At 36.1% G+C, this 15,957-nt stretch overlaps 1 protein-coding gene across 1 annotated transcript; it reads right to left on the bottom strand.

The window, feature by feature from the left end:
- Positions 1–8,348: 8,348 nt before the first annotated feature.
- Positions 8,349–11,234, bottom strand: LOC139126023 (coiled-coil domain-containing protein 69-like). Its single transcript, XM_070692091.1, has 4 exons — positions 11,124–11,234; positions 10,313–10,420; positions 10,090–10,149; positions 8,349–9,748 (listed from the first exon to the last, which is right to left on the bottom strand). Exons 2-4 carry the CDS (start codon positions 10,391–10,393, stop codon positions 9,518–9,520), a joined length of 372 nt encoding a protein of 123 aa, XP_070548192.1. The 5' UTR covers positions 10,394–10,420; positions 11,124–11,234; the 3' UTR covers positions 8,349–9,517.
- Positions 11,235–15,957: the final 4,723 nt, after the last annotated feature.

The following is a 15,957-nucleotide window of genomic DNA, read 5'->3' as shown; positions in this document are numbered from 1 at the left end:
TTATCGTAAATCTGAGACACAGTCTTTTAGATACATTCATTTACTTTACACATTTGAAAAATCAGGCTAATCTGTCCAGGCGCTGCCGACTTATACTTATTGAATGATGTACGCACTGCCAAAAACGGAACTGAGAAATCGACGATTTGTGTAAATGACCTACGCGTCACACACTGTAGCCAAGAAGTCCGACTCGCGCACTATTTTCTGCATAGTTTATTACACCATTACTAAGCTAAAAATATTTAGCGTCAGTTTTGTGAATTTAGAACATGTTTGAGATTGCAGATCGTGTGAAAATAAAAATTATACACTGAACTGGCAAATGTTTGGTACCAGCAGTGGGTGGTATTTACACAACAAACACAAAAGGGTAATCAGTCCGGGTCATTTCCAAAATTGGCGACTCATTATGATAACGTATTCCGACTATAAGCCAATCATCGACCAGATAACGTTATTAATAAAGTAGAGATCACGCCAGAATCACAAATCATCAGCCAAGAGTGCAATTTACGGCCGCTCATTGAGCCTGTCTCATAAAGTTCGTGTTCTGCAGAAGATCATGGCCGCCAACGAGTCTGTTCAGTTGAAAAATAGTCGAGATAATTACGATTCATTTCTAATGTAAGTTTATGGATTTCTCTCAAGTACCGGTAATCATTTTGTAGATGTTTTTCATCTCTACTAGAAATGCTGTTTTCAAGGTCATTTATGTAGGTATGCGTATGGCATCTTGCCAGCAGTAAGAAGTAAGTTAGAGCTTTAAAATGATACATAAGTTGTGGTTGTCCGACGCAGACTGAAAATGGTACGCGAATTTGAAAATGTGTGTTCAACTTGACAGAGTGACCACACAACTGTTGGAGATTATGATAGAATGTGGCGTGATTAAACGTTATTTCACAAATGACATCCGTATTCCCATAAAAATGTGCAGTGCAAAGTATTTGGCAAAAACCCATCTTTCACAACTGACGATATTTTTGACACGGATTTACGATAATACTGAATTGTGCAGCCACGGAGTTTATAGCAAGATAGAGTTCGACACACTATGACGTACGTAACCACGGACGTATGTGGAGGTTGCCAAGCAATACAATTACTGATCGAGGGCTGGCCGCTGATTGGCTAATGAATGGAAAACATTATGGTATAGCGTCGTCAATTTTGGAAATAACCCGGACTGGTATAATTCGCTATTTAATCTATTTGTCGAGTTTCTAATATTTTGCACATACATACACTTTTAAGTTGAAAAGTTGAACAACAGCCGTTTAGACAGATTTTTTTAAGGAATATTATATATATATATATATATATATATATATATATATATATATATATATATATATATATAAATGATAACATGGTGAAATTTGATGCTACGATGAAACCGAAACAAACGCATATTATTGTTCATTTCCACATGTGTGTATCAATACCATGTCCTCATCAGTCGTGCAAGTAACTTTGTGATTATAACTACAGCTATAGTGTCCCTGGTCGTTTCTAAAGGGACTAAAGTCCCAAAAGCGTCAAAACAATATAGTAGTAGACATAATTGTGTATTTATCGACATATTTGCACTTGTGCGGGTCGTATATTCAATGCTTGTCATGCTATGATTATGAATTACATTGCCAGGCAAACGTTAAACGTTAAGAACAAAGTACCGGTGAGGATTAAACTTTGCACTGAAAAAAGTTTATAATATTATATTCAGATAATATTAGCTTAAGAGGGAATTGGTTTTGTCACTGCAAAGCGTTTGGTGGCGCTCTTAGTACTTGAACCAAATGCCAAATTAAAGAGTGACACATCTTGTATTTTAGTAGAAGTGTTAACAAGCAAACAAATCACTGCAGAGTTCTCCACCAGCAGATTTTTAGGGATGGGCCACCCCTCTGTTTCAGAGTAATCTATTCATATGTTAATCACAAAGGAATATAGTTTTACAAGCTATGGAGAATACTGCACTCGACTAAAAAGTCCTCTTCTTTTGTAAAATCTTCGTTCATAATCTCTCGCTAATTTCTATAATGGTGCAAAAAATAAAAAATAAAAATAAATAAAAATAAACGCAAACGAGTGTTGCAAGGGACTTAAAGTTTAGTGTTTTGTTATAACTACATATCAACATGCACAACATTTATAACCCCAAGTACATTTTAATAGAAGTAGCGGGGCTTTCGGCTTCACAAACCACACGAATTACAGTGGTTTGCGTTGATCCGTTGGCTTTAGATAAACTAGCAATATTGTCCAAAACGATGTGTTGTCAACACTGTCAGGTGTATATCAGCTGGTGATATCATCAATCAATTGCAAGGATACCGCTCTGCAAAAGTTGTAACATTATCGAGCAGGATGTCAGCTTTGTCAAAACACGACCACCACATATGTCCACGCACAACCCGTTAACTGTCCAGGATGCATCACTTGCCGCTAAAGTTTAGTATATTATCAAATATAAGGCGTCTGACTTTTACCTATTTTTGAAAGGACAAACATTCCCATGTGCATCGTTAATACATGAGAAAGTGTTTCTCAACACACAGAACTTCAATGCAATAGAACTATGTACAAAAATACAACCCGGCTTGATGGTATGTAGTTTCGCCAGCTTTGCCGTAGTGAATACCTCTACCACCAGTCTAGTATGTACAAATACTGCTGCAAGAATTTTTCAGGTTGCACACTCAACGGGATTGCATGTACTTTATATATATATATATATATATATATATATATATATATATATATATATATATATATATATATATATATATATATATATATATATATATTATATATATATATATATATATATATATATATTAGATTAGCAGATTTGATATATATATATTATATATATATATATATATATATATATATATATATATATATATATATATATATATATATATATATATATATATATATATTAGATTAGCAGATTGGACTTTACTTGATCAACAATAAGGCGTCCTATTAACAAATTCTGAATGACGCGCAGAAGATTCAAACATGCTACATAGGTCCATAACATTCTGCAGCACCGATAGTGGCTAGTGCATAGCACACAGGAAATCCAGCAGCATTTCTTCTTATCGTTCCCTTTTCAACAGCATTGTCAACTTGTTAAATGCGATACACACATATTTGTACAATATTGCACGCAGCCAAACTTTATGAAGGCGTTTTGGTGTTTGTGGTTTTTTGTTTCAGCCAAACTAAGGCATCGTTACTAGTGAGTTGTCCTTTTTTATATAAACGTTTAACATCAAAGTTTGTGTTGAATTGAAAGACAACTTAGATAACAGTGGTTTGCGTTTACCTGTTGTCATTAGACAAACTAGACAGCACTGCCAGGTGTAATTATCAGCTACGCTGTAGTATGAGTCGATCATAAAGGAATCAACTTTGCAAAAGTTGAAACATTGTTAAGAAGGAGGTCAGACGTAATCAAAACAACACCACCCGATCTACACACATCACGTCTACTATCCTGGACGCAGTCATTTTTTGCTTAGTTCAACAAAATATAAAACTTTTATGAAGACTTTGCACCACCATTTCTAACTGGCATGCAATCCATACACCGCAAACGCATGACGCACAGTTTAAGAGCAAATCCTATAGATGTTTGTATCGCATTTAACGACTTGAAACTCAGGCTGAAAAGGGAACAATACAAAGAAATACTTCGGCGGAAGGTGTTATTTTGTCGGTGACCTCCTGTTACATAGTGTTTTAACTTTTACAGAGTGATTACTTTGTACTAATTGACTATTATAATACCGCCAAGCTGATAGTCACATCTAACAGCGTTGACAACACCTTGATTTAGACAATTTGACTTGTTCGTGTAATGCCATCATGTCAACGATAACCACTACATTTATTAACAATGTGTTTGTGGTATATCGATTGTGTGCCAGTTAGAATTATAATGTAATGTCTTGATCAAAGTATTATATTTTGTTGAACAGGTAACAAGTGGCTGCGTTCAGGATGGCAGAGGTAGTATCTGTAGATCAGGTGGTGTTGTTTTGATTACGTCTGACCTCTTGCTACACAATGTTTCACCTTTTGCAGAGTTCACTCCTTTATGACTGACTTATGTTACCGCCAAGCTGATAATTGCACCTGGTAGTGTTGACAGCACCTCGACAATATGTCTAGTTTGTCTTAATCCACCGGGTCAGCACAAACCACTGTAAATCAATGCATGAGTTCAGGCTTATTTTATATGCTTGTTTTATTAGTTTTTTATCATCTTTATCTCTCAATAGCTAGACTAACAGAGCGCACAACTTTTGAAGACAGCAGATGACTAAAAACATATAAACAGTTAACATTTGCTACCGCCATTGCAAGAACCAAAGATTAAGACCTACCACTTTAACAAGTGCGAAGGTTTGACGTTCAGAAGTACGAAATTGCTACATGTTCCTATGAGTGTAGACATACGTGAACGCATATGCCTGCAGCTGTTCATGTAAGTCGACATTCTTTGTTGATGTTAATGACTCTAATGTAAACAAACATGACAAAGGTCACTTGCATTATGATTAATGTGTAACCATCTGAAGGAAATGTACATTGCGGCCGTGAAAATACATGAGTCAATCTTCTATTCCATGAAAATATTTATCGTGACGATTTTATAGAAAGGGTAGAATCTATGAGCACGGCTTTTCCTTATAGTGATTAGAATAAAATATTTGAAGAACAAAATATCCTTTTTCCATCCTGTGGGAACTTAATCAAGGTGAATGAAATGTTGGACTCACATGATGCACGTTGAAACTTGACCTCGAATGCAGATAAGTTGGGGATTGTCATTTAGAAATTGTAGTTTAGTTAATTAGTCTTTAGCGGAATAGAAACAGCGTGAAGGAGTGAGCAATAAAAGGCTCTCCTTCAATCCTGAAAGCAGATAACTTGTTAATACTGCAGTGTCAGCTCATTTGTGTAGTGTTTATTTTGATATCTGTACGAACTATTTTAACTTGTCATCTCAACTTATGTTAATTTTAGTATGGGCAGGTGCACTACATATAATAAAGTACTTATTTACATACGAGAAAAAGACACATCTTTGACCGAGGCCTGAGAAAATATTTGCAGGGACATGAATTAAATCTTCAATTTTGAAATAATCAGCCTTTTTTACTAATATACTGTAATGGGACTTTTTAATGAACGAGTACGATCAAGCTCATTCCTTTCGAATACAATACAATATATTTTAGGATAGCAAAAGTTTTCTAACAGTCACAACCATGTCCCTCTATTCAAGTATATTACAACTATGTTAATAATTAAGGTATTTCGCCCTTCATAATAATAATACTTAAACTTTTGTCCACTTCTTTCCTCGGGGAAACTTAAAATGACCTCTTTTCGATTCAAAATTGAAAGCAAGTGGTCGCTGTGCACAATTTTGTACAAGCGAAACAAATTACTCGGAATTGACCAACACTCCTATTTAAAGGTGGCCGCCATTCCTGTGTGAACGCGAAAGTTTCACGAAAATGAGCCAGTGACATCTCAACTTATACAAACTGAACTACTACAAGAGACAAAAAATTGCTTGTAAACACTCGACAGTCTCCGAGGCGCTTTCTACATTAACCCTAATTACACCCGTTCATTGATAAGTAGTTGACCTTTCTGAACAAGGTTAACCCATGACTTAAATATTAGAATGATGAGCTTGTATGAGTTGTCTGACAACATGTTCGAAGCAACGTCCGGGTTTTGAGCAAATTTGCACTATGCGACAGGTCAAAATACTAGTTTTTGATAAGCGTGATATTCTACTTAATTGTTTATGGCAGACTCTGTGTTCCATGTCATTGAATGATTTAGTATAAATGATAAGAAGTAAAAATAATGACTTTACACAGTAACAAAACTACTAGTCATGGCGTGTTTTTCAGAAACTGTGCATACCTACATGTACTGAGCATGCCCAGCAATGAAACAAATCGAAAGCTCTATAAACGACGATTCATTATTATTCATTAACGGATTGGCAAGTAATTGTATCATGATGTTAGATGATGTTTTGAAAAGTAAAACCATATCACACTAAAATAACAAGTACTTGGCAAGAATTTGGGTGTTGTACTTTTAATCTTTAATTTTTGGATGCAAGCCATCAAATAGCAATAAGATTAACAGGCCTGCATTTATAACAGTGAGAGGGACTTAAATACCTTGAGTTTATTGGGACTTTATAACTTTAAGTTTGTCTGAATTTAGCCCTTGGAGAAGTTTGTGTCAACACAAAACATTTGCATATCAATAAAGATTTCGTTGAATGTCATGCTCGGGTTTACGTGAGATCCGGATTTTGGATTTCATTCACCAAACACAGAATACCAGTAACTAGTATTTACAACTATTCTGGTCTGCCACACATTTGTAATGATTCGACGACCGACGACGCATTCTAATTATTTTGAGGGCAGAATGCAGTATTTGATAACCGATATCAGAATAATTTTGTGATAAATCTGCCAAGGCATACACTAATACTCGTTTGACAGTGGCTAATTATAGAAGAACGTAATGAAACACGATCCCATAATTCCATCATGATATCGATATAAGATTTCAGACACGTTTGCAGTGTACATGTAGAGTGGCAGTGTCGAAGTGTAAAACCCTATCTTATGCGTCCTGCTCACATATAAAATTCTGACGCACATGCGCAAACGTCTCTATTGATAAAGGATTGTTTGTGCATGCCTTTTTTCATGCGCTTATTACATGTTCCTGACACATGCACTTTGAACAACGACATTATCTTCTTACAGAAACACGTAATTGGCCGTATCCGATTTCATGTCAATCTTCACTGCCATTTTATATTATGCTACTAGAACCGATAGCTTGCCACCATAAGTTGACCCTATCCATTTTTTGCCTCCATCGATTCCCACATAACGAACGGTAAAGGGAATTGATCTTAAAATTTAAATCAACCGATGATATTAGCAACGAATAATTTGTATCATCTTAGCCCGTCATTAACAGGTGTTTCTTTCACATGTAAGTTGGACTTATCCTTAAGAAAAGGTCATTGGCCGCTCGGTATTGGTCAAGGTTGATTTGAATGAAAGAAAGACTATGGTAAATCTCCTTAAACTCAATGGTTATATCATACTTATTTGACTTCAACAATATTTTCTACAGCAACTCCGTCATATGCTCTTCAAATACCTGACAAACTCTGGGCGTTCGCTTGACCTGACAACACCCATATAACATGGCGATTGTGCATTTTGATAAGCATGCTTATGAGAGCACCGGATCCGACTGAGGTCAGCAAGGTTAGGTTAGGTTACCTATTAATGAAAACCTGCCAGCGTACACATGGCCTGAGGCAATTCAGGTTAACGTCGGGTCATCTAGGGTATCAGAGGTGAACCTTACCGTGTCACTTTGTGCCTCACAAACACCAAAGAGAGCAATATTATTTCAGAGAGGCAAATACTAGTGTGCTGCATATCCTGAGAAGTGCCAATAGTTAAAGCCAACAAAGCTGTTCGAGGAAACGGTATGTTTGTGCAGTTCTTTTTAGCGGTGAAGGTGAAGTTAAAATTAACCAACGAGCGGAGAAAAAAACCATTTCTTACTCAGGACAATGAGGATATTTCAGGTTTTACAGTTCGTGGGAGGAAATTGCTTGCAGGGGGTACCAAAAATAGGTAGAGTGAGGGGAATGCTTGTCTGATATAATTTTAGGAAGGGTGGTGGTGTCAGTCGTTGGTAAAGGTCAATACCAAGCTTGAAATGTTGTGAGAAGTGAGCAGCGGTTGACCATATATACCTGAGGGTAGTGGGAATTATAATTCAGTGTTAGGACATATTTTCTGCATTTGCCAGTGGCTGGGTAGTTGTACGAACAGATCCACTATCCCCTCCAAATTATAAGCTCAAAGTGAATAATGTGTAAAAATCAGTATATAAGCTTAAGAAACATTGTTTTGTGAGGATTTTGTAAACTTCACTAACTCTACCAGCTGGCTGCACCTATTGCCGAGTTCGATCTACAGCTTGACAGAGCCCACTTCTCTGGTGAAGTGCCTTTCGCAGTGTGGAGTGTAAAGGTCTGAAAGTTAAACTGTACACTGCTCACGTAAAATTTTACTCCCAATCGGAAATTTGCTTATATAAAATTAATGAAGTACACTTTGTTCACATTTGTTCAGATTTTTCAAAGAAATATTTTAATTTGCAATGATTAAAATCTTAACTGTCACATACCTTGAAATACACGAAAAATTGAATGCCATCGTAAGAACAACAACAACAACAACAACAATTAAACATCACTCGTTTCTTCAACTCCAAGCTGTCAGAGAGTTTTATAAGCCTCAATATACTAGCTTGTACTTTATCTTGCTTTGAGTAACAAAAAACTATAACAAACTATAGTAACTATCGAGAAAATTTGTGTTATGTTTACACGCAATTGTCAAGGTGCTTCTGATTCTTTCTATTTTAAGACTAATTTTATTCAATTTTGAGGCTGGTTTCCTGATATTTGTCATGGTATATCCAGAGTCGATATAGACTGAAAATTGAAAAGTATGTTACATAAAATATAGTGTTTAAAGCAATCGTTGAACACTCAATCTAGACTGTGGTTACAAATGTAAGGCTTTTCCAATCGTATCATGGTATTTGCGCTTTTACAAAAGAAAATCATACCCACCATCCTTTCTCAAAAGATCATCGGTTAAAGTCATAATTTACAGTTACACTCAAAGACACGTTTGCCGAACAAACAAACTCATGAAGACCTTATAATGCAACTCAAAAATATTTGCGTACTAGGAGCCAATCATTTAACATGTACAGTGGATTCCCTTTGACAAACACAAACAATTAAGTAGGATATATTTTACTTGTCCGCTGTTAATATCACATCATATCCATATGAACGACATTACATGAAATAAAAGCTCGCTCATTACAATTCCACACAGCTAGAGTATATTAACAAAGAAACATCGTTTTATGATGACAGTTTTCCGGTGCACTACAAACGCTTCACACACTTAATACATGGGATTCGCGTTCAGTACCCCTTCGTCGATGATGTGTTGTTAGGAATGTAGAAGCAATGCAGGAAAAACAAAAAATCATATTAGTTGGGTCCATTGATCTCTTATAAGATACAATATTTTTCGATATTGTTTGAGGTAGATCGTTACTTGTATTTCACATAGGTTCAAAACTGTTTTCTCATTCATGTCTTATACATTTTCAATATATCTGATTTACGTAATTGTTTTTGAATCATAAGGCTAAATGATTTTCAGATGATTTTGGATAAAATGATACACACGATTTATATCGCATTTCGCCCGAGGAAGATCATTTATTTTAAAAGCAGTCTAAGCCTTAAACACTTGCCTTAAAACTCGATATGAATGGTTTGTACTATTTAAGTTTACATTACCGATGGCCGTTCATAAACGCTTTCCAATTATGGCATATAGGATTGCCGCATTAATTCATCTTGTTTCCTCGTTAACTCCTCTTGTTTCACCTTCTTCTCTACTCTCATGTTATCGAGACCGTGCTGCAGTTCGTCTACCAAAGCCTGATGGGTTCTTCTCAGTGTTTCAATTTGGGCCTGTATGGCGGCACTTCTTTCTTCGAAATCGGTTTCTAATTGTTTCTGCTGATCATCAATGTCTTCAACCATCATGGCTTGCTGATTTAATGAAGAATGGATTAAATTGAACGCTAACTATTTTACTCGGATGATAATAATGAAGTGTATATTAAAACGATACGAGATTTTCTGACAGGGTCTTCTGGAGAACCCTAGCTCACTCGCAGTTTCTCCGTTTATGTCGGTAAGTGTGAACAAGATTTTGTCAGGTTAGGAGCTAGGTCCCTAATTAGCCAATGTCTTGCTATTTACAAATTTGTCACACAAAGTAGCCACTCCGGTACGTTATGTATATATGTTCACAACAATATTTTTGTCGGAAATTGCCTTTCATAAAATATACTTGCAAGTGGTACCATTAAAAGTGGTCTAAAACTTACTATTGTTTTATCCTCCTCCTTCTTCATCGCAACTATCTGTTCTTTGGTTTTTTCTTTTTCCTGTCAAAACAACAACAGAATACAAAATGTGTCAACGCTGTGATGACAATTTTTCAACACCTCATTCGCAAACATCTCAAGCTTTCAACTGAATTTTAACATCTATGTAAAATTCTATTGATCTGATTATCAAGTCACGTGCTTTTCATCTATGGCTACTTACCATTTTTTCTATTTCTGCAGCCCTTGCACTGACACTCATTACTGGATTAACGTTGTCATCAGAGGACGTGCATTCCTTCATTCCTGTCGGTGAAATGTCTTCTATTTTCTACAAGACAGTGGGTCAGTCATCAAGACATGTAAATCGTCGATTTAGGATAACACATGGAACACAATAGGAAATAATCCTGTTTTTGTCTCACCAGCGATTAAACCATTTTTTTGTCTTACCAGCGATTTAAAATGTCATTTCAATATAAAACAAGACCGACTACAATGAAAGATGTCACCTTTTACCCTTAGTACTATATGAAGTTTTTGCAAGGAGAATGTCAAGTATTTATTTACATAATACCCAAGTCACTTCAAGCTCTGCTATTTCGACAACTCAATGACTGCTTAATCAGAATCTATAGTATATTGAATTTGATATATGTTTTATTATGGCATGAAACACTGAACGTGCTCATTCTGTGACAATATACCTGGCTTAGCGAACGACTTGAATATTTCTTGACGGAAATCGGAAACTGAAATTTTCAAAACGAGGAAACAGCTTTATCTCTGATGCAATTATTCTAATCATTTAGTGAAAACCACTAATGGATACAATTAAAGAAATAAAACAAATAAAAAAGACTCACAGCAGCCAGCACAGTTTTATACACATGCCACATTTGTGGACCACGTGTTACATAATACCCAAGGCAACATACATACATACATACATACATACATACATACATACATACATACATACATACATACATACATACATACATACATACATACATACATACATACATACATACTCGCTATGTATGATTTTCCAGATCTTGCAGGACCAGTGACAGCAATAGGACAAATAAAACCGTCGATGGAACGTATGATTTCCAAGGCGTCCTCACACACCACTAGCTTTCCTCGAGTATTCTCCGTTCGAATCAGCTTACCCTTAGATTTGTCCATTTGTAATTGTCTGGGTAACACAGTGGAACACTTTACGCTTTACGTCTGAAATTAGACGGCGAAAGACATAAAGTTACCCTTTGAATGCGTGGCAAATTCAATCTTACATTAGCAAAATGATAGGCCTTTGGTTGAATTTGTCTGAGAGAGGTTAAAGCCAAACATGGTGGGATATAATACAGTTGCATCGAAGCGATGTCACTTTGACCCTTAAAGTGTATAAAAATGGTAAAAACCAAACAATTTTATAGGCTACTCTTTTATATGTATCGATATTTTGAAGTATGTCCAAGTTCCCATGTGATTTACCCAGGACAAACGAATTTCTAAAGAATGATACAAATAGATGTGACCCTTATTGTTGATGCATTTCGTTTATCATATTTTGTGCGCGTTTAACTTACCCACGGCGACTTACACACTTTCTGGCTATACGTGTTCTGACAGTTGCTCAGAGGCTCGTTACATATTCTAACGCTTGAGAGAATGGTAACCGCAAACGTAAATTTCAATGTGCACATTTATCGGTTGAGTGAAAACGGAAAGAAACTTCCATGGTTGATAATTATTTTTCTTTTTTGCTCATACTTTTTGTATTTATATTGACCACAAATGAGCAACTAAATCGCATTAATAACGCCTTTTCAGGTCAAAAGATTTTCCATCTTCATAAGTATGTCATTTTAGAGTGGTACAAATTATCGCAGAAAACATCTCGCGCGTGATTTATGACGATTGAACTGCAGCTAAACGATTCAAAATGTCTTGCTCACAGCTGCAGGGCGCCGTTGTCGCTATATATCGATTCCTGATACAATATCGACTTACTTTGAATCAGAGACAAATTCCCAAAACTCCCGATGGCAATTAATAGCTCATGCTGGGACAATCGTCATTGGTCACGCTGTTCAATATTGTAAAAATGTCAAATAAATCCAGTCTACGATAAGCTTTATCAGTCTGATCTCGCCTAGATATCGGGTTCACCTTTGATTAAGGTAGTTCATGCGCATATAATTCGAAAGAGTTGGGCTTTTGCTGAACGTTCTACAATCGAAGTTTAAATCTTTTTTTCTTCAAAGTCAAGATCAAACAAGAGGTGTCACCATACAAATGTTGATACAAATGAATCAAATCACATAAAGTTACCGATATTTGAAATTCAAACATCCGCTATTGCGGTGTAAGAAAACCAAGTCATGATAAACGTTTTAGAGTCTGAGAATCTCTCTCGCAAGCGTATTTGCTTAATCCACACCCTCCTGTAAGTTGCCTCTGCATTAGTTAAGGTTCCAAGACAAGAAATTGACCTCTTTAATCTAACAACTCTCTGGTGCTTAATCAGCTCAGACCCCCGTATATTATACATTTTCTGAAAGCCTAGATATAGGGGAAGATTTTGGTAATCACATTGTCACCATTGTTTACATAACTATCACGTGACAGGTAATTTGCATAACCTTTCAAAAATCGGTTTTCCCTATGTTTTGTCTCAATACCTCAAAATATCTGACTCAAACTTGCTGGAATGCAAGCTGTCACAACGCTCTTCAAAAGTGTGTCTCAGATTTTTTATATCTTGCTTAGTTTTTATTTGAGCACAATTTTAAAGAAATCAACTAGGGTTAAATTCATCGCTCTGGACATTTTTCAGGCATAAAAATTGTTTGAGAAGGTTTAAAAAAATTCTGAGACACACTTTGGAAGATCCTTAGGACAGCTTGCACTCACACAAATTTCAGCCACATATCTCAAAGCACTGAAACAAAACATAGGGAAAACCGATTTTTGAAAGGTTATGCAAATTACCTGTCACGTGATAGTTATGTAAACAATGGTGACACTATGGTAACCAAAATGTTCGCCTATATCTAGGCTTTTTGAAAATATATAATTTACGGGGGTTCTGAGCTTATTAACCACTAGAAAATTGTTGGCTTAAAAAGGCCAATTTCTTGTCTTGGAACCTTTAGTATAATTAACATACGAACAAATACTCACTCATAGTGGTCATTGTTAATATCACTACGCAGTAATACAGAGACAGTTGCTGCAAACGTACAGTCAACTCTAGTCCTCAATCTTGCCACTGCTTGCTGTTGTTCCTACAATTACATTGCAAGTGTCAAATTTGAGCCATAGAATCCACTGCACGATGCTGTATAGAACAGCAAAATGAACCAGTTGAACATAAAGTTATGATACGAAATCAGTGGCAGTGAGGGAAAATCACCAGTGAAGAAAATATACTACACGACTAACTTTCCATTTCGGGGTCCATTTTAGATTTCAAACAGTTATGTATTGACTGTCTAGCAGTAATATGGACATAAAACTAGAATTTGTAGCTTAACATGTGTCACAGTTGTTCTGGATTATGATGCCAGTATGGAACACTAAGTTTTCTTATGACAGTACCTGCCGTTCAGCCATACAAAATAACGATTACAATTTAAAAGATAAAGAAAGCTATATTCCTGAACTCACACAGATACACTGCACCAAATCTCAGACGCCGCCTGCAGTACAGACAAGCCGCAGTGTTCGAGTAGCGATCCAAGCAATAAATCATATCTAAGTTGACTGTGTCAGTAGGCGTAGCATTGAGGCTTTGGCAGAAGTGCCTGATATAAACCCTTAATCAAACGAAACGCTGAGCAAAACAGACAAAGATTAATTTGTGGAAATTAAAAAAATTCTGTTCCCCTTTCATTAGTCTCTCTTATGGCGTTGGGATTCTTGCAAACCACTACTTTCGATTCGATGTCAACTAGTTATCTTGTAAAAGAACACTACGTCATTCAGTACACAGGTTAAGTTTTGAATAGGTCATGCAAAATGCAATAGGTTGACCAATTTAACATGAGTTACTTCTAAAATATTAACAATCTCAGACGATTTAAGCCAGTTTCAGACGAATTCGTTGATGGCCAGCTTATATCAGCCAATCACAGAAGAGAGAGATCCATGCGTCAACTGGTCAAAACGCATGATTGTCGTAAGGCGATACTCGTCCATTAATAGTAGAACTGGATAACTTCACATCTACCACATACCTTAAATCAAGTGTTCCATAAATTATTGTTTACGAAAGATTTAATACTTACAAAAACTTAAGAATGATGGTAGTATTTAAACATTTTCGCAATCCACGTCTTCAGACAACTTTTATGTCATATTCTTTAGTGGATGATGTCAAACTTGTCAGTATATTCTCGATGGGAATGCTACTGCTTTTGTCCGAAAATTCAGGCACGCAACAGGTATTGTGCAAATGCCTCTTTTACCTGAAGGATCATGAATATTAAACGCAAGCGCATGGCAAGTTGGACTCATTCGTTTTAAGTGCAGGTCAAGCCTCAGCTCATCCTGAAACGAAAGTTTGGAAGTACAAAAATCCAACAAGATGTTTATGATTTGAAGAACCTGAATACGATTAATAACCGAAATTCAGGTAGGTGAAAGTTTACACTCCTTACAGGTTTTAACAACAAAAGTTTTAAAAAAGAATCTCAAGGCTGATTATGAAGTATGTTTAAGGTCTTTCCGTCATGATGATGGTGGCATGTAGTACTGTGTCGCATTTGAATATAGTTTTATCAACAAAGTGTTAAACAATTAAGGTAGAACGCACCTCGGGGACTGAAATTCGGGCCTTCAAATTTTATCAATTTTCTTCTGACCTACCACTTGTGGGGGCTCATTTTGAAGCTCTTGGCGAAAGAAAAGTTTTCACCGTCTTATTTTTCCCCATAGAGTTAACACAGGGATGGCGGCCATTTTGAATTTCAAATATCGAGAAATCGCAAGTTACTTGTCTCTCTAGTACCAAAGTTTGCACGGTGACCCCTGATTTTTATTCTTGCTTTGGTAAGAGAATGGTTCAAAGTTTCACTGAGGAAAATATGAGCAAAAGTTTAAGTCTTTCACTATCGAGGTGCATATTACCTTAAGACAATATAATACATGTATTCTCAGCTATAAAGTCAGATTTTGTCTCGACCGCAAAAAACAGAGAGACTCAAAAATGTTTGGGTTTTTTATGTTTATTTTTTTAAATTTATGCCTTGAAACATTTTTATTCATGTTTGAGGGAGGGTTTAAGCCGAGCAGTTTTGGTTGCTGGTGTCCTTGCTAAGTGACCAGGTGCCATACGTTTTTAGTCCGAATCAGACTGTGAAATACTATATTTCTCACCCTGGGATGATAGTCCTTGTAATGATCAGAATAGCTTTTCATCCAGTCATAAAATACGCATTTGTATTTATGTAAACAGATTTGCAGAGTATTATCAAAACGTCTGTTAACATTTAGCAACACTACACTCCATTTGTCTGATTTTGACATGTTGAAGATACTGAATCTTAGACAATCAATTAATAAATTGGCCTGACTTGTATGGTATCAAACTTCGCTGCTTGCTTAATGATCGAAAACCGGGTAAATCAAAAACATGTGTTTACAGATTCTATTTAAATTAAACAGTATATGAACTTTACTTCAACGAAAGTAAAACTTAAGGTGATTATTTTGTAGTGTTTGAATTTTTAGGCGTTTCTTCCACATAACGTCTTAGTAATCAGTCAGGAAAGGTCACAGTCCCTCGGCATTCCATTACGACTGTGCACAGAGAAGGTAGAACTGCCAACAGATTTTAACGAAAACATCGTTTATGGA

This window comes from Ptychodera flava, assembly GCF_041260155.1.
Source record: "Ptychodera flava strain L36383 chromosome 3 unlocalized genomic scaffold, AS_Pfla_20210202 Scaffold_26__1_contigs__length_13983176_pilon, whole genome shotgun sequence".
In the NCBI taxonomy this organism is placed as follows: Eukaryota; Metazoa; Hemichordata; class Enteropneusta; family Ptychoderidae; genus Ptychodera; species Ptychodera flava.
Note: the sequence above shows the minus strand (reverse complement) of the source record. Positions and strands in the feature narration are given on the sequence as shown.